General features: G+C 52.1%; 1 protein-coding gene across 2 annotated transcripts; it reads right to left on the bottom strand.

The window, feature by feature from the left end:
- Positions 1-7,687: 7,687 nt before the first annotated feature.
- On the bottom strand, positions 7,688-17,931 carry KCNJ2 (potassium inwardly rectifying channel subfamily J member 2). Of its 2 annotated transcripts, none has more exons than XM_040081719.2 (2): positions 17,830-17,931; positions 7,688-12,988 (listed from the first exon to the last, which is right to left on the bottom strand). In XM_040081719.2, the coding sequence occupies exon 2, from the start codon at positions 12,770-12,772 to the stop codon at positions 11,489-11,491; it is 1,284 nt and encodes a 427-aa protein (XP_039937653.1). In that variant the 5' UTR covers positions 12,773-12,988; positions 17,830-17,931; the 3' UTR covers positions 7,688-11,488. The 2 variants fall into 2 exon arrangements, with proteins under 2 accessions (XP_039937653.1, XP_039937654.1); XM_040081720.2 differs by lacking the exon at positions 17,830-17,931 and adding an exon at positions 17,650-17,823.
- Between the last annotated feature and the right edge of the window lie 1,112 nt (positions 17,932-19,043).

Here is a 19,043-nt window from a genome sequence, read left to right as displayed (position 1 = left end):
AGCGAAGTCCCCCCAGGCTCAGACGAGAAAGGACAGAACTGAGCGTGGCACAAGGCTCCGTGTGAGCCACCTCTGCTGTCTCCATCCCACCTCCGCCCACCCCGCTCCCCACAGCCCTCACCGCCACCAAAGAACAGCAGGAGGACCTCCAGCATACCTGAGGAATATAAAAACTGGCCGTTTCTCCCTTTTTTTTGTTTTATTTTTTGGAGCAGTCTGGAATCTCAGGAGGCCCCGGGAGCAGCGGTGCCGACAGCGGGGCTGTGTCAGAGCTCTCCTGCGAGAGCCAGAGCTAAAATATCCCTGCAAAGCACCAGTAGCTCCATCCCTATGACTAACACATCCCAAAGGTGCCATAACAGGCACGGAGGCAGGGAATTCTGGGGTGCTGGAAGGAGTACAGCGAGAGGAGGAGCTGCAGGGGAGAGGTTCCGAGGAAAGCCAGCCAGGTTTTTTTTTTGTTTTTTTTTTTTTCCACCATTTATCATCCTGCTTTTACTCCGCTCCTCCAAGCGTGGAGATGAAAAAGTCCCACAACTCCAGCACGGGCTGAGCCAGCCAAGAGAAAGAAAAAAAAAGAAAAAGAAAAAAAGAAAAAGGAAAACGAAAAAGGAAAACGAAAAAGGAAGAGGAAAAGGAAATAGAAAAGGAAAAGGAAAAAATGAAAAGAAAAGGAAAAGGAAAAGGAATAGAGAAAAGGAAAAGGGAGAGGAAAAGGAAAGGAAAAGGAAAAAAGAAAAAGAGAGAAAGCAGCTTGCTCTGCTCCCCAGGGCACGGATCCTGACTGTTTGCTGAGGGAGATGAGCTTCAAGGGAGGAGTGTGGTCATCTCCTATCAGAGGCAAAATCTGCCCTGATAGCCCCTGCTGGAAGGGGCTGAGCATGTCTGGTGCTGGGGGCAGGCCGGGCTTTGGGTGGAATGTGGCTGGATTTTGGCACAGCTCACCCAGTGCAGGGCTCCTGGCTGGGTAACTCACAGCGCTGCTGGAAATAGTCACAGGAGGGTTTGGGTTGGAAGGGATCTTACAGATGAGCTTGTTTCACCTCCTGCCATGGCAGGGACACCTTCCACTGTCCCAGGGTGCTCCAAGCCCCAGTGTCCAGCCTGGCCTTGGACACTTCCAGGGATCCAGGGGCAGCCACAGCTTCTCTGGGCACCCTGTGCCAGCCCCTGCCCACCCTCACAGGGAACAATTCCTGCCCAAAATCCCATCCAGCCCTGCCCCCTGGCACTGGGAGCCATTCCCTGTGTCCTGTCCCTCCATCCCTTGTCGCCAGTCCCTCTCCAGCTCTCCTGGAGCCCCTTTAGGCCCTGCAATGCTGCAATAAAACCACCCAGGAGCCTTGGGCAGGCTGAGCAATCCCAGCTCTCAGCCTTTCCCCACAGGAGAGGTTCTCCACCCCTCTGATCCCCTTTGTGCCTGCTCTGCACTCTCTCCATGTCCATGCTGTGCTGGGGGCAGAGCGGGAGGGCGATGAGCAGCAGGAGACATCCCAAATTCTCTGGTCATGGACATTCCCAGGGCTTAGAGCTCCTCGGGTGATGACCTGGGTGCCAGCAAAACTCCAGCAGCCTTCAGAGCAGATAAAGTCACCTGTAAAAATGCTGGGAAGGTTCCTCTTGACCGCCCATCCCCATCCAAACCAATCCTCCCCGTGGCATGAAAATCGTGTGAGGCTTTCAGGCACTGCCTAATTAATTGCACCTCAAACACACGCAAATGGCTTTAATGAGCAACAAAACGCCCAAGTGTGAAAACCCAGGACACAAGAGGACGGTTCAATCACTTCTGGAGCAGTGACAGTGTCGCTGATGGTGATGCCCTCAGGTTTTGTCCTTTCCGCTCCCCAGGCGCTGCCGTGGGGCACAGCTCCGGCTGCACAGAGCGTTGGTGAGCTCTGTGCACAGTCTGGGCAGGCAGAACCATCCTGCCAGGCCTGGGAGCCGAGGACTCCCTCTGCCCCCGGCCCCAGCGAGGGGTTATCCCTTCTCCTGACACAGACACGGGGCTCTGAGAGGCGTTTCAGAAACTTTCATTCCATTTTCAGCCTCATGCGAAGGGTGAGACGCTGCAGATGTTACAATTCACGCCATCACAATCAGAAGCCAAACTATTTCCTAATTACAATCCATTATAAACTTTTTTTGGCTTATCATCTTACGCTACACAGTGCTGCTGATGCTTCTAAACATCTAAAATTACCCCTCGTGGGTCCTACTACAATACACCTTTCACAGTTCTGTTTCTCTAAAATACCTAACCTGTTTGCAAAGTCATCATTTGAAACTCACTTCCAGCTCCATTCCTCTCTCAGCAATGTCTGTCCTATTCCATGGCCTCTCCAAATCGGCGTTTTTTATCTCAGAGTTTGCACACAGGTGCACGAGGCTGTGTGAGCCTTCTGCCAGGCTTTGGGAATTCTCTACAAACCCATTTCCCACACCGAGGAGCACACACAAAAGTGAATCTGGGGGGGAGCAAACCAGGGAATGAGACTTCATCACCTGAGGCTGGAATGGGACAATTAACCCCTGATATGCAAATTGACCAAACTTAATCTGCCTGAAAAACTCGTGGCCATCGTCCATCCTTGGTGTAGCCTCTGCCAGGCTTTTGCACTGCCCAAGCTGCATCTACTGAATAAATAACCCACTTCAATAAATAACTTTAATAAATATCAATTTTTTCTCTTAATTCTGTCCAGTCTCTGCTCTTGTGAGCCACTCCAAGGCACAACGGGGTGGCACAGCACGATTCCTGCAGAGGACAAAAAGGAGAGACAAGACACGCAAATCCTGCTCCCATTCCGGTTCCCTGCTCTCTCCCTGGTTCAGTTTCTGCCTGATTGTCGGATTATCCCTTTTTCTGACCCAGACACGGGGCTCTGTGAGGCGTTTAAAAAACTTTTATTCCATTTTCAGTCTCATACAGGAGGTGAGACGGTGCAGATGTTACAATTCACACCATCATTAGATCAAACTCAGTGTTCCTGTTCCGTTACTTTTTGATAAAAAGCTTTCCCATATATTTCAATTTCGAAGCAAATCTTTTAGCACTTTTGCCCCTGATTCATTCAGGGACTGGCTAACTACAAGGCACTGAGCTGTCCGTTTTACATTCAATTTTACAAATTTGGATATCTTGGGATCCTTTTTTGGCACGATGGGCACCAGGCTTTTGCTCTGACAATTCTCCACGAATCCATTTCCCGCAGCTGAGGAGGGCACAGCCCCGAGCAGGAGGATGGCTCCTGGTGAGGCCACTGGGGATGAGAGAGCTCTCCTCATCCGCATGGAAAGCGCCGGCCCTGCCTCAGCCAGGGCTGTCACAACACGCTGAGCTCCAGGGATTCCTGGGGGAGCTGGGCTGACACATCTCATCCTGACTCGCATGGATTCGTGAATCTCGCTCAGTCTTTTTGTCCAGAGGTTCCGAAGATGTTTAGTCAGCGCATACCTGGAGATAATTCGACAGAAAATCTGGCAGATACAACGCCATGGGACCGGTGATGCCTTTTGGGCTACCCAAAAACAGAGGCCAGACAAAATTAAGGGAATAAAAAGCAGTTTTATTTATTGAAGGGCCTGCAGGTACATTTAGGACAGATGAATCCCACCCAAAATGGACAATGGTCATGGGTTTCACACTTTGATAACTTTGGTCCATTTGCAGATTGGGGGTGAATCTCCCAATTACAGCTTCAGGTAATGAAGTCATTTACCCCCAGTTTGCTCCCCCAGCTCACTTTTGTTTCCATCTCAGGGCCTGAGGCAGTGAGGTGTCCTTGATCCCCAGCCTGGAGAGGAATTGCTGTGTGTGACCAAAATGGGGAAGCAGCAGCTCCCACTGCGTGTGGAGTTTGGAGTTCTGCACTAAAGAGCTGCAGGGTTACAAACAGATGAGAAATATAAAAGCCGAAATCCTGAGGCATCACAGGTCCTGCAACCTGTTAAACACCCAGGGCAGCGCCTGCAGCAGGATTTCATCACAGCACTTAATGAGCTATCGATAAATGCCAACACACTGCAAGTGCATGGAAATGTTCCAGTACCAAAGCCAGCGGGGTCCTGAGATCACAACCCGCTGTCACTGCGAGGAGGGAGGGATGAGAAGGGCAGAAATGAACTCCAGAGAGCACTGGGAGAAAGCCTTGGAGAATTGGAGATAAATGCTCTAACAGAGCTGCAGTATTGGCTCTAATTAGGACAAATCAGGGCTTCCCTAATTGCTTTTAATCCTTTGGATTCTTGCTGACAGGAGTGGCCATGCCCAGGGTGTGGGGAAGAGCCACGGGGGGATGCACATCCTCTGTGTCCCACTGCCAGAGCCCCATTCCCACGCGCTGGTGGAAGGTACATAAATATATAGATAAAATAAATAGAACTGCTCTTTATTCCCATAACTTTGTCTGGCTTCTGTTTTTAGCTAGCCCAAACGGCCTCACCTGCCCCATGGTGTCGTATCTGACGGATTTTCTGTCGAATTAACTCATGGGATGGAGGGTGAGGAACCCAAATCTCCACCAGCACAGCCTCTGCAAGGCAAAAGTTGGGATGTTCTCCCTTCTCCCATGGAATTATTTGCTCCCCTTCCCCAGCTGTGCCACTGCAGTCTCCCCAAATCCTGCAGACAGGGAGCCCTCAAATTGCAAGATTAAAATGCAGCGTTTGAGCATTTGAGCTGCTCCATGCTTCTGTTCACTTTATTTTTTCCTTTAAAGCTTTCCCCCTTTTTTTTTCAATTAGCTGAGGGGTTTTTATTAGAGCACAAGCATCTCTTGCCAGGCTCTCCTGCAGGAGGAGGGATGGGATTCCCTCTGTTTCCATCCCGGAGGAATCCTGAGTCACCTGCAGCAACAAAAGCTCTCTTGCTTCAGGTGTAAACGGAGAAAAATAACAACTTTTGATCTGCTTCTGCCTTTCCAGGAGACGTGAAGGCAGTGCAAGTATCAACGTGGAAAAAAAAAAAAAATAATAAAAGGGTTTTCTAGGCTGTCTTGAATTCTGTGAGCGCATGGGGAGGATCCCACAGAAATCCAGGGAGCTGCTTCTCTCAGAGGTGACATCCATCCCTCCCGGCTGCAACAGCCACTGCCCCACTTCAGAACATTAAAAACCTTCAAAACCAGAGCTGAAGCAGAGTTATTTCTCTGGGTAATCCCTGTACCCCCGGGGTGAGATGCAGCTCAACTGCAGAGATCCACCTTTGCCTATTCCACATCAATTAAACCCCACTAGTGAGTTCAGCAGTGGAAGCACCTCGGAGTTGGAGAGCGCTGGGCAGCACCAGCAGCCGGGTCTCGCTCAAAGCTCAGTAACCAGGAGATTTCTGAGGTGCTGACCTCAAAGTGCTCTGGTTTTGGTGCCCTCATTATTTAGAGCCCAGCGAGCCCCGGGCACAGCCAGGAGGCACCCTGCATGCCTAATTAACGAGCTGATTTGCGTATCAAATGAACTTCTTGCCCTGCAGGATATTTGGACGAAATTTTTAGGGGATATCTCGACAAGAAATTAGCAGGACGAAAAATCCTGGAAAGCAAAAGCCAACAGCCTTTCCCCCTGCTTCCCAAGCTGCCAGCACATCTCCAGCAGCAGGGGGGAGCAGGATTTACCTGATTTACACTCAGGAGGGAGCAGGATTTACCTGGTTTACCTCCCTCCTGCTGTTGGACGCGAGGAACAACCAGAATCAGGCCAAGTTTGGTCATGTGAGACCTACAACTCAGTTTAGACCTTGGTTCCTGGGTTATCCTGAAATCTGGAAGGTGGATTTCCAGGGTGGAAAGAGGAAGGAGGAGGGGATCCAAGCCCAACCCATCCTGACACAACTTCCCGACCAGCAGGGATCTCACAACTCCATGAATATGTCATTTGTACAAGTCTCACTGGAGATTTTTCAAAATAAAATCTGTTATGGGTTGAAACCCGAGCCAGTGAGGAAGGGAAAGGCAAGGGCAGCATTTTTCTCTTTTTAAAGGAGAACATAAAATGCATAAATTGCTGGAACAGGTGTGTTTGTCCTGCCCACACAAAACTCCTAGCTGCACTTCTTTGCGTGTGACTCCCTGGATTTGCATATTCAAACAAGCTGAAAACGTCGGTGTTGGGTTATAATCTGTACTTCAGTGAAAAGCTTGGAAGGAGAAAGAAAAAATACATCTTTTTAAGACTCGTATATAATTTTCATGTTTTTGATTTTTCTATAGTTCCGTTCTTTTCCGCAGTTTTCATTGCTTTCCCTTTTCTGTCCTGTTTGCCAGAACTGGCAGAAGAGGCACCGGTTAATTCACGCAGATGTTTTGCAGCACAGGAGCCCCCAGCAGCATCACTGCCCGCATCCTGCAACTTCCCAACACTCTCTGTTGCATTTTCTTCCCCTTGCCTGGCTCTGGAGCATCTTTCAGCTGGGCTGGGCGCAGAGAAGAAGGCAAAAATTCGGTTATTGCGCTGCTGGATGCCAAAATCAGCTGTTGGAGTGGTTTAATTGTTGAACTGGTGCTGGATCCACTGGGCCAGAGGAGGAGAGGCACCGACAGGAGAGGGTGCTGATGATTTAGGGAAGGGAGAGAGCAGCAGGGAGTGGTCCCTGTCCCTGTCCCTGTCCCCGCAGGGAATCCAGGGCAGGGCTCTGAGCATCTGTGCCTTTCAGCAGCAGGGAGAAGAAGCAGATGCCGGCTGCGGCAGCTAATCTGTGCCTCGAAATCCCGGCCCTGTAATTATGATGATAAGCTTTGCGAGAGGCCATCCGATTTGGAAAGCAAATTTGAATGGATGAACGGAGCCCCCGCTCAGCGGGGTCAGGGCTTCAGCCGAGGCACGGTTAAATGGCATTACAGGCTGATTTAAAAAAAAAAAAAAAAAAAAAAAAAAAAAAGGGTTGGGAAATCAGCGGAGGGGTCAAACCTGCATTGAGATGCTCCTCTCAGCCGGGGGCACTTTGATCCCGGCTGGATCAGCACTCGGCAGCTGAGTCACGCTGGTGCAGCCGCGGTGTCTGCCCGGCAAGGCCACAAAAATCAGGATTTCGCAGCTCCCCGAGGCTCCTGCAGGCTGCACTGCCCTGCGCTGCCCTGTGCTGGTGACACCGGGCTCGGGGAAATGAGGGATGGAGATTACACCCAGCCCGCTCAGAGCTCGGTGAGGAGATGTTCCAGGCGCACACGGAACGCGGGGATTGCAAGATGACTTTGCTGCTTAATTTTTTAATCCCTTCCCAAATCTTCCAGTGTGCCTGCTGATGCTCTTGGGTGCTCTCATCCCCCCCTTTCCCCTGCTTTGGAGCTTTTCTTGCATTTCCACTCGGAGGCAAGGACTGAGCCGGGGCTCTGCAGCCCCAGGTGGGACCTCGGGAGAGGTCCTGAATTCGCCTGGGGCAGATTTTCCTCCGGCACGAGTCTGGGTTGTGTTCTCCCCCGGGAAATAAGGCTGGGATCACCTTTCCTCCTGCCTTTTGTCCAGGCAGAGAACGAGCTGTCTGCTCCTCAAGTGCTCCAGACAATAACACAGCTCAATATCCCCCTCCAGACCCGTCTCCCCCCTTCCTTTACACACGGGCTGCGCACACCGAGCTCATCCTCAAATTATTCATCTCTCTCTCTTTTTAAATTTTTTTAATTATTTATTTAGAAATAATAAAATAAGACATAATATATAAAAATCTGTACAATCCACAATTTGTGCAGTACATTAGGAAGACCTCGATACAAAAAGGCTGCAAACAGGAAAATAGTCATGGACAAGTGTCAGATGCCGAGATTGTTCGTCTTACGAGAGCTGCAGGCCAAAAAAAAAAAAAAAAAAAAAGTCCTCACAAAATCAGCTTCTGATGGGCCGTGGGGTGGCAACTGTGCAGCACCTTCTACTTCACAATGTGGTGAGCAGCCAGAATTAAAGACATTACAGTACTTCTCAGTTTTACCTTGTAATCCATCGTGAAAAAAAGAGAAAACCTAAGAGAACCAAGTAAATATCCGAGCCCTTTGTCTTTTTTTTTTTTTTTCCCCCCGAGGGTTTCCGCTAGCACAGAAGTGTTTCACGGCTGGGAGAGGGTAATTAAAGCCAGCTAATGAGGGAGGACTCCTACCCTGGCCATTTAACCCAGGACAACTCGCACGGAAGAGACCGGAGGGAGGGAGGGAAGCATCCCCACCTGCCTCTGCTCCTGTCACTGTACACAGAATTATGGGTCAGACAATGTGTCTCATTCAAGTATTTTCAGGGAAGGGCAGAAATAACATATTCCCCCCCAGCCCCTAAGCAAAAGACAGGATAAAAGCTTCCGTGCCAGCCGGGCGAGCCAATTTATCCTGGATAAAGAGGCTGGACCGAGGCCTGGGGGAGGCTGCGGGTAGAGCTCCGTCAGTTTAAAACTTTTAAAGTTTTAAAGTCAGCATAAGCTTGGCCCAGGATCAACGGGAACTGAAGGAAAGCTGTCAGTCGCTGTCTAGTCCTTAGACAGAAGAAAAAAATAACCTTTTTCTTTCTTTCTTTTTTTTTTTTTTTTTAGCGATTCCTCCAATTTGCTGCTGAGAAAGCCAAAATTGATGGCAAAAAGGGGAAGGGGACCACTTGCAGGGCTCTTCCCAGCAGCTTCCCGGAGCCAGGGCTGAAATGTGGGATTCCCTGGGCAAAGACAAAGGGTCGTGAAGGAAAGAACAAGCAGAGATTAGCAATGGATTACACCTCGACACACTCCCCCCCCTCGACGCGGCTCTGGGAGCTCTGCGAAAACGCCAGTAACTAGAATGTGTTCTCAAATGAAAAGTCCATGCTTAAAAAATAAATAAAGAGAAGTTCAGAGCATTCGGAATCCTATAAGGCTTGCAAGTAATTTGCTAAAAAATCATGCTAACCTGTAGCATCTAGTCCTAGCGAGCCGAGACTGCTGAGCTGAATTGATACGTTGTTTTTTTTTTTTTTTTTTGGTGGCCTTTTCGTTGTCTTCTCCTTGTCCTCCTTTACAGACTTCTATTTACATTTGGCTTTAAATATGAAAATACTTGATAAACTTTATAAAATGTACAATTTTTAAAAATATTTCTGAAAAAACCGACTTGAAAAACAAAACGAAACAAACAAACAAGAAGGAAAAAAAACCAAAAAAAAAAACCCCCCAAAAAAACAAACCCAAAACCTCTGCACCAGAAATGTTAAAGGGGAGGGGATTTTTTTTTTTTTTTTTTAAAACTCTCTGGATTTCTTGTGTGTCAAAGAAGTGAGACGAATCCTGCATTTTTCCATCCCCCCCTGTCTCTCATCTCCCCCTCAAATATCTCAAGTATCATTTAGTGGGAGCGCTGTGCACCTGGGGGATGCTGATCTGAGATCAGGTCCCCTTCCTCCTGCTCAGCCTCCCTTTCCCCGCTGTGTTTTCGCACCCCCTCTGATTCACTGAATACTCTTTGGTTTGGTTTTTCTCCTTTTGCAAGAGCATCACCGTTAGCAGCACTAGCAGCACCCCGTTGTCTCCACCACTGTCGACCCAGAAACTGCAACCAGACCGCCTTCCAACGCCCACCCTTCCCTTCCTTCTCCATCCTCCCACCCCAGTAACAGCCCTCAGGACTTGCACTTCATCCTCTGCCCTCTCCAGGAGCCAAATCTGTGTTTACAACACGGAATTCCCCCTCTTTCCAACCCGCTGTAGAAAGCGTTTCAGAAACCAGGTGATTGCAGGCGTTTCTCCCAGGCAGGGCTGGCAGAGGCCTTCACAGATATCCACGTGCAGAAGACACCAGACCTAGAACAAGCTGTTTTTTAATGGCATACAGTGATCCAATACTGCAAGAGTCATCGGGACTGCCAATCCCAGGGCCCCCGGGGAGCAGGGGCCAAGCACAGCTTTGCTGTCTCCTCGAGCTTAGAGGCACAGAGAATTTAAAGCCTTCTGGGTGAAGGAGCCAAAATACCACCAGAGCTTTGGGGAAGGTGACAAAACCCGCCTGGTGACGAGTGAGGGGTGAGTGTCACCCGGCTGGGGTTTGCCGGGGAGGGAGGCAGGAGACGAAACTCCCTTTGCAGCCTCATCCCCCCCAAAGAATCCCTCTCTCCACGAGGTGGGAATCCACCTCCCTCACGGCCCTGCCCTGCCGAAGAGAAGGATTTTGCACAAAACGCTGCCATCCCTCCGCCACTCCCAAGTGCTGTGCTGCCAAGGCCCTTTCCTCCTTTTCCTTCCTCCTCAAAAAACTCTTCCTGGGGACTCCTCTGCTGCTTGGCTCATCCGTGGCCAAACTCCAGCAGCCTCTGGAATCAGCCAGCAGCTCCACGGCGTGTCCATGGCACAGTTTCAGGGAAAGCTCCTCTGCTGGGAGCTGGAGCTGGGGCAGGCCAGGGAGGACATGCAGATGATGCTGGTTTGCTTCCCCCAGCTGAGAAAAGAGGGATCTTATTCCCCACACGGAAGAACGGAGGGAAAGAGGAGGAGGCCCAGCTCGCTTTAGATCCGAGCCTTAAGCCTTTAGAATAAGGTGCAAAATAAAGGTGTTATAAGAAAAGGAAAAAAAAAAAAAAAAAGGAAAAAAGTCAAAACCAAAAAAGTGTCTGAGGTTTGATTTTTTTGTTTGTTTGTTTAAAGCAGCCTGTTCCTTTTTTTTCTTTTTTTTTTTTCTTTTTTTTTTTCTTAAATAAACTCCACTGTGCAAAACTGTGCATTTTCTTTGGTATCCACTTAGGTAGTTTGAACTTAGTACTTTTTCTTATGCATACATATCTTTTGTCTCATTTTTCCTTTAGACAGAGAATTAAATTCTCCCCCCCAAAAAATCATAATTTTGCTGGAGGCTACTGATTGGCCTGATATTACATAATGCCCCTTATGTAATTGGAAAGAGAGAAATTGATTCTAGCTATCAACTACTGGCCTCAAAAGGAGTTTAAACTTTCTGGCAACATCGGCCTCTCTGAACTGACCACAAGCTTTTCAACCCCAAAAGTTCAACACTGACTTTTTTTTTTTTTTTCTTTTTAAATTACACAAGAGAAAATAAAAACTACACTGCAACAAAAATAACCATTTGTGTTCATGTAGTTAGCAGCAGCTTTTTAAAAAATAATTATAATAATAATAATAAGGCAGATTCTTGCCTTTGTTATGCCATTAAAAACATTCTTGTTCCCTAGAGAGAAGCATTCTGGAAAAAGTTGAAAAAAAACCAAAACATAATAATAACCCAACCAAAGCTTGCCTGCAAGTTCAAGTTTTGTAAAAAAATATATACATAATTTATTCTACAACATATGTGCCTTCTGTTCCTACTTAGACGTGTTTAGTGCTTTGTGTTTAGAGTTCATTTCCTGTCGTCCCTCCTCTGAGGACAGCCCTAAAACCAGCCTGGGTTCCTCGGGTCTGCTGCCTTCACACCACTCTTCCACAGTACCGTAGTCTGCAAACTCTTCTGGGCCAACTTCTCAGGTCAACGAGCCCTTGCCCGATGGACACGGTGGGGATTTTGCCTTCCAGCCACGCGGGAGAGGCGGAGCCCGCCAGTCATATCTCCGACTCTCGCCGCAGCGGCCGCGGCTCCAGGGGCACCCCCGCCTGGTTGTGGTGCTCCATGTCCGGGTGAGTGTCCGTGCTCATGCTCTCAGGCACCCCCGTGTCGATCTCGTCCTCCTCCTTGCTGCTGAGGGCCACCTCGTTCTCGTAGCAGAAGGAGTTGGCGTTGGAGAGGATGTATTTCTTCTCCGCTAAGTCCCTGGCACTGCAGATGGGTGTGTTGGGCACTTCGTACGTTTTGTGGAACCTCGAGTAGTCCACTTTGTAGTAGTTCTTCTCTTCGAAGAGCACGGGCTCGTAGCGGTGGCCCCAGAGGATCTCGTTGGCCAGATATGAGCTACGGCACTGCGTGGTCATGGCGGTGGCCTCCACCATGCCCTCCAAGATGACCACGATCTCAAAGTCAGCATTGTCCATGTCCTGTTTGCTCAGGTCATACAAAGGACTGTCCTCGTCTATCTCGTGCACTATTGTAATGGGGGACACCAGGAAGATGCGGTCGATGCCGCTGTCGAAGCCCACGTTGATGTCGATTTGATCCAGGGGGATGTACTCCCCTTCCGACGTGATCCTGGATTTCAGGAGCTGCGCCCGCACGTGCGCCTCCACCAAGTGGCTTTTCCTCAGGTTCCCCACGCGCCACATCAGGCACAGCTTCCCGTCCCTCATGGCCACCACGGCATTGTGGCTGAAGACCAGAGTTTCGTTCCTCTTTTTTGGCTTAGCCATCTTTGCCATGACGGCGCCAATGATGAAGGCATCGATGATGCAGCCCACTATGGACTGGAAAACCACCATGAACACGGCGATGGGACACTCGTCGGTGACACACCTGAAGCCGTAGCCGATCGTGGTCTGGGTCTCGATGGAGAACAGGAAGGCTGCGGTGAAGCTGCTCACCTGAGACACGCAAGGCTTGCTGTTCTCTTGGCTCTCCAGATCCCCGTGCAACAGCGCGATCAACCAAAACACACAGCCAAAAAAAAGCCAGGAGAGGATGAAAGTCAGGCAGAAGATCACCAGCATCCACCTCCAGCGGATGTCCACGCACGTGGTGAAGATATCGGCCAGGTAGCGCTGCCCCTTCTCGCCCACGTTGATGAACTGGACGTTGCAGTGCCCGTCCTTCTTGACGAAGCGGCTCCGGCACTGCTGCCGGGTGTGGACCTTGCCCTTGCCGTTGCCGAAGCCGTTGGCCACGGCCATGGTGGACAGCTTCATGCCGTCCTCCTCCGAAGACACGATGCTGTAGCGGTTGGTTCGCACGCTGCCCATCACTACTGCCGGGGACTGAGGTGCTTCTGCTTTAGAAAACAGTCTGAGTTTCTGCAAAACCCTTTGGAGAAACAGTTTTGAAAGTTCTACAGGAACACACACACGCGGAAAAACCGGGCGGAGGCCGGAGTCCCCAGAAGCCCTCGGATCAACCAAGGACAGTCTTCTGGCATGCAGGGTGAGCTCAGCAAGCCACCGTCATAGAGAGGGCATGGTCTGCAAGAGAAAGAGAAAATGGCACTTTAGGTCCTGGAGGAAAAGCATGAGGGATCAAGGAAAACGACACCTGTGGACCTGCAGGAAGTTCCCTCTTTCTTAACGGCATTTTCAGCAACGCTCAGTGTGCGCAGCTGTGCGTGGACAGGGGTCACACCTCGTTACTGCAAGGAAGGAATTGCCCTTCCCGAAGGAAAGCTCTGAAGGGATCGTGTCACAGCAGTCTGAGCAATATTCGCTTTAAAGCTGGGCACGCAAAGGATCTCTCTGCTATTTATAACTGCGATTTCTGCTTATTTTGAGACAAACAATTCCCGTTAACATCATTCTGTCCAAACACAAATACTGAAGTGGTTTGCAGCGACTTATGGTGTGCCTCGTGGACTGTCTGACCCATGACAAAGCAGTGAGCAAAGGGGAAGGTGGAGACAGGGAATAAACTTGGGAAGTGCAGACAGCGGTGATTCCATGAAATTAAAGTGCATTCAATTGTTTTAATGAAGCTAAAAAGAAGGAGTTGTGCGTTCTCAGCAAATTTCAAGAATAAGGGCTGCAGTAGCTAATTGCATAAACTCATCGGGATCTCTTGGAGTTTTTATGCTCAAGTTTGGCCTAAGTTGTACATAAAAGTTAAGCCTTTTGAAGCTCTCGTTTGCTCCTGCTAAAGCCACCAGTAAAATGTAGCAGGATCAGCTGAGTGCCTTCCTAGCACCTTTAGGAACGAGCCTTTAGCACCTTTCGCTCAGGAGCTCGAGGCAGCCCCTTCCATCCCCAGAGGGTGACGGTCCCGAGGGTCCCGGGGGTCTGAAATGTCACCAATCAAGGCTCAGCAGAAAGGCTACAAAACCCTCTTCCTGAGGGGAGAAGCCACCAAAAACTTGTTTCAGGGAGGTCTGGCTTAGACCCAGGTCTAGCTTTTAACAAGTGCGTCACCCCATTAAGTCATGCACCGCATATCAGGAAATGGAATTGAAATACTGCAGAGGAGAAGGGATGCATTAAAGCGACTGCTGCAGCCACACAAGGCCCACGGAGGGAATAAAGCTCAGCCCGGGTGGAGAGGAACGTCTGCTGCCCCTTTGGCACGGCACGGGAGGCTCCAGAACCATTTACAGTAGCAGGGGATTACATCACGGTGCTCTTCCTAAATTAATGTTTTCAAAACTCGTCTGAGTTTGTCCAAAAGCCAGCAAAACTGTAGGAGCACAACCCCTGCCCGGCAGGACCTCTGCTCTTCTTCTGACTGGAATCTGACAACAGCTGGAGATAAGATGTTACCTCCTTTCCCAACAACAGCAGCCCCTAAAGCCCTGCTGAGGTGCTCCATAGACTTGAGCGATTCCAAACAACTCCTCAAGCCCTCCCACATCCCTCAGGCCACATTGCAGAGACTTGAGATCAGCAAACACTTGTTAGGAAAAGAGCAGGTGACAAGCAGCAGCATCATCAGCTTGGTGTGGGCTGCTTTTCCCTCCAGGATCCGCTCAGGGTTTACTTTCACCTCCTCTTTTCCCCTCGCTCCTGTTTGTTGTGCAAGAATGTGTCCGGGTGCCTCCTTGCCAGGATTAGTCATCTGTGACTTCAGCTCAGACAAGACATTTTGGCAGCTCTTGGCGGGTTCTGTAATGCCCCTTTGAGCGCAGCTCTCAGCACTGAACGCTTCTGGTGGAGCTGCCCTCCGACTTATTCTCTGCACTTTTTCTTACTTTTACAACTGTCTTGCCTCCACTGTGTAAAGATCCACTCCTTCCCCCCCTTACACCTCTTTGTTCCCGGGGCTTCTCACTCCCGTCATGATACCGTGCTCAAAAGTACAAAATAATTCTTTTAACGCTCACTTAAGTGATTTGCTTTGGCCAAAACCCCGCTTTTATTAGAAACCTGAACACAGCAGGGAAGTGAAATTACTGTTAATACATCCCACATTAAAAAAAAAAAAAAAAAAAAAAAAAAAAACTTCTTGAAAAGCCATTGCACTGCTCTGCAAATCGATCACTTTCATAAACCACATCCTATAATCACAGTCATGTTCGACTTCCATGGTCAAAGCCTGTTTTGTTCCAAGCTGATGGAAACACACAGCCTAGGAAACAGTTCATTCTGGAGTTTGTTTTTTTTTTTTCCTTTTCTTTCCTGGATTTTAGAGGAAAACTTCTGGCGGAGGGAAGGACAAGCTGTAGCAGTTAAAGTGTCTGAATACGCAGCTTATCCCACAAAAGTGACCTGAGTTCACTTGTTTGAATTCCACAAATCCCTGAAATCCTAACGCCAGCGTCCTGTGGCTGCATTTAGAACTTTGGGACCCGAATTTGTCCTATTCCCTCCCCGGGGCACCCAAATTTGTCCTATTCCTCCCCTGGAGGACTGAGCAGTTCTTCCCTCCTGTCCTTTGCCCGGATCCCTCTTCGCTGGCTGTGCTGTGGGAGTGGAGCTGCACCCCTTTGGTTCCAAGGACCCCAAAACCTTGGGGTGAGCCTGGGGGCAGCTTTGCAGCTGGAAGCTGCAGCTGGAAGTTTGTGCTGGAAGTTCGCAGCACAAAGCTCTGGCACGCTCCGGGGCAGCAGAGCTCTCTGCCGGCTTTTCCAGCACAAACTGCCGCTCTTCCTGCGAGCGCTGGGAGCGGGGCGGGATGGGAGCAGGAGCAGCACACGCACAGGGATCAGCCACAGGGGCTGATCTCGCTCCTGCTGGTGGAAATTCAGGTCCTGTGAAATGCTCTGTGCATCCACTGGCTGCCCCAGCACCTGCTCCGTGCTCACCCTGACCCTCACAACCCCTTCCACCGAAAGATCCCCAAAAACCCCAGGAACAAAGCAAAGCAAAGCAAAGCAAAGCAAAGCAAAGCAACCTCTTACTGTGCCAATCCACCTGCTGCTCGAGGGTTGCACAACGCTGCTGCCCCCCTCCCTCCACCTCAGATCAGCTGCTGGTGGCACCAAGAATTCCAGGCTGGTGTGGGAGCAGCCCTGCAATCCTCACCGGGCAAAGGGAGCCATCCCAGTGCCACCCACCCAGCCCAGTATCTGCCCAGCTGGGCCCAGTGCAGCCAGGCACACGCAGAGCTGCCCACTCAGTCATCACCAGCTGTGTTATGATGGTTATTATCATTAATCCAGGCGACCTTTCCTCCTGGAAGGGAATGCAAGCAGCGCAGTTTGGAATTGCCAGCAGCGGCAGGGACATGGGGTTACTGGGATGGGGCGGGATGGGATGGGAGAGCCCGGCTGGCTCTGCTGCGAGGGGATGCTTGGAGGAGGGAGGAAAACGGGGCTGCGCTGCATCTGCAGCGTTTCCGAGCCAGCATTTGGGGAAACGCCGCGATGAGGAGCCCAAACCTTCACCTTGCCCCGAGCATCCCCCTCCAGAGCTTCCCTGGGGAAGGACGCTCGCATCGCAGGGCACGGCAGGAGGGGAATTTGTGCGAGGGCTGAAGACTGAGGGATAACCCTGGAGCGCCGAGGAGCAGGGGAGGGGTGGAGAGGAGCAGCAGGGAGCGCTCGGAGCGGTTATTCCCCGGCTGACGCCACCGAGCCCTGCGGAGCCAGCCGGGCACATGTTGCCAAGAGAAGCACCAGCACCACCTCAGCCAAGCGCCCTCCCTGCTGCCCTCGGAAAGCAGAACAAAGCAGCTTCTGGCCCCAGCCGAGCCTGCTCCCACATTCCTGCTCCCTCGCCGCCGGGCACGGCCACCCCTGTAACCTTTCTCCTTAAAAGTCATTCCCCAGGGCTCCTCCGCCGCTCCGGGCGCGACTCGAGTTACACGGAGCGGCTGAGCCGCCTTCGGGAGAAGGATCTGACCTTCAGGGACAGGCAGAGGGGGGGCGGAAAAAAAAAAAAAAATTAAAAAAGAGCGCATGATGCGGGGAAATGGGTGCGAAGAAATAGGAGAAAGGGAAGGACAAGTGGCGCTCGCATCTGCCGTCCTGCCAAAAGAGACGGGCTCGGGGTGTTTGTAGCGGGTGACAAAATAACTAACTCCGAGCGGAGCAGCCATCACCAGGGGGTGTACGCGGCGCAGCGGCTGCGAGGATGGAAAAGCAAACAAGTGTAAAGGTAAGGCTGAGCCGCGGAGACAAGTGCGGGCAGCCTGCGGGGTGGGGACAGGGCTGCGGGGACAGAGCGGCGGGTCCCCAGCGGCCCCCGCCCCGCTCAGTGCCCCCCCAAATCCATCTGCCTCTGCTTATCAGTATTTTTTCCTCTCACTGTCATGAGCTAAGCTGAAACAATACAGCTCTTCGCTGCCTTCACAGATGCTTTTTTTTTTTTTTTTCTTTTTTTGTTTGGGGCAGGATGGTCAAAAATGTAGAAGCCCTCCCGCTTGCACCGTGCCGATGAATGAAGCTACAGGTTCACTTCACACCCCTCTAGCCCATGCCGGACTCTCAAACCCACGCTCCATCCGAGTGCCGAGACTCGCCGCTCCTGCCGCTCTCTCCGCGCAGGAAAACAGCGGGCGAGAGGGCGGCGAAGGGATGGAGCGGTGCGCTTTGTGCGACACGGAGTTGTCATGCGAACTTGCAGCCCTTCCCCAGGATAAAATATCCCGGGGTGGGGAGGGGAAAAAAAAAAAACAAAAAAAACCGGGAGGGAGCAGCTGGTGCATGGAAAGTTATGAGCACAAACAGATGCTGGAAGCAGATGCTCGGGCGCTCCAGCCATACCTATCGAATTATTTTAGGCGCTGAGAATAGCTCCGTGAGAAACGCAGGAGTTCCCCCTCTTCTCCGAGGCGGAGGCAGCGGACGCTTTGTCGCGGGGGTATCGCGACAGCGCGGGTGCCGCGCATCGCCTCCGCTCCTCGGGGAGGCGGCGAGACGCGCGGAGAAGGAGGCGATCCTTACCTGCGGCGGCCGCGAGGGAGGTGCCGGTGCGGAGAAGGGGTAAGATCCGTGGCGAGGCCGTGCCCGGTGCCCGCTCCGCTCGCACTGCGCTCCCGCCCGCCCGCGGCCCCTTTTTGCGGGCGGCCATGGCACCTTTAATACGGCCCCGCCGGACACGCCCCCCGCGCGCCAGCAGCCAATCAGAGAGCGGGGCGGGGCACGGGGGGCGGGGTCCCGGAGGGAGCGGGCAGAGGGAGCGGCGGGGCCGGAGCGGAGCGGGGATGGAGAGAGCGGGGATGGATGGATGGATGATGGAGCGGGGATGGATGGATGGATGGAGCGGGGATGGATGGATGGAGCGGGGATGGATGGATGGAGCGGGGATGGATGGATGGATGGAGCGGGGATGGATGGATGGATGGAGCGGGGATGGATGGATGGAGCGGGGATGGATGGATGGAGAGGGGATGGATGGATGGATGGAGCGGGGATGGATGGATGGATGGAGAGGGGATGGATGGAGCGGGGATGGATGGATGGAGCGGGGATGGATGGAGCGGGGATGGATGGAACGGGGATGGATGGAGCGGGGATGGATGGATGGATGGAGCGGGGATGGATGGAGCGGGGATGGATGGATGGATGGATGGATGGATGGATGGATGGATGGATGGATGGATGGAGCCGGGATGCAGCTGGGATGGACCCGGAATGGAGCTGGGATAGAGAGGGGATGGAGCCGGGATGGAGCCGGGATGGAGAGGGGATGGAGCCGAGATGGAAAAAGCATGGAGCGGGGATGCTCCGGGAACGCTCCGAGAACGCTCCGGGAGCAGAGCGGGGATGCTCCGGAGCGGCGCACGGAGCCGGGGTTCCCGCTGCCAGGAGGGGCTCGGGAGAAGGCGCTGGGTCCCCCGGTCCCCTCTGCGGAGGCTCCTCGGGTTCCCGGTGCGGAGGGTCCCGGGAGAAGGCGCCGGGTCCCTGGATCCCGGGTCCCTGGTGCGGAGGGTCCCCGGTGCGGAGGATCCCCGGGTCCCCTCTGCAGAGGGTCCCGGGAGAAGGCGCCGAGTGCCTGGATCCCCGTGCAGAGGGTCTCGGGAGAAAACGCCGGGTCCCCGGGACCCCCGGTGCAAAGGGTCCCGGGAGAAGGCGCCAGGTCCGCGGGTTCGGGGTGCGGCGCCTCCCGGGAGGAGCCGCGGTGGAGAACGGGGCTGGCCGCGCTCTCCCGGCTCTAC

The sequence above is a fragment of the Hirundo rustica genome, chromosome 18, assembly GCF_015227805.2.
Source record: "Hirundo rustica isolate bHirRus1 chromosome 18, bHirRus1.pri.v3, whole genome shotgun sequence".
In the NCBI taxonomy this organism is placed as follows: Eukaryota; Metazoa; Chordata; class Aves; order Passeriformes; family Hirundinidae; genus Hirundo; species Hirundo rustica.
The sequence above is the reverse complement of the archived record's forward strand: the minus strand, read 5'-3'. Positions and strand labels throughout refer to the sequence as shown.

Excerpts from the sequence above, each read along its gene's own strand:
- KCNJ2 (XM_040081719.2), bottom strand. The coding sequence starts at position 12,772 with ATGGGCAGCGTGCGAACCAACCGCTACAGCATCGTGTCTTCGGAGGAG.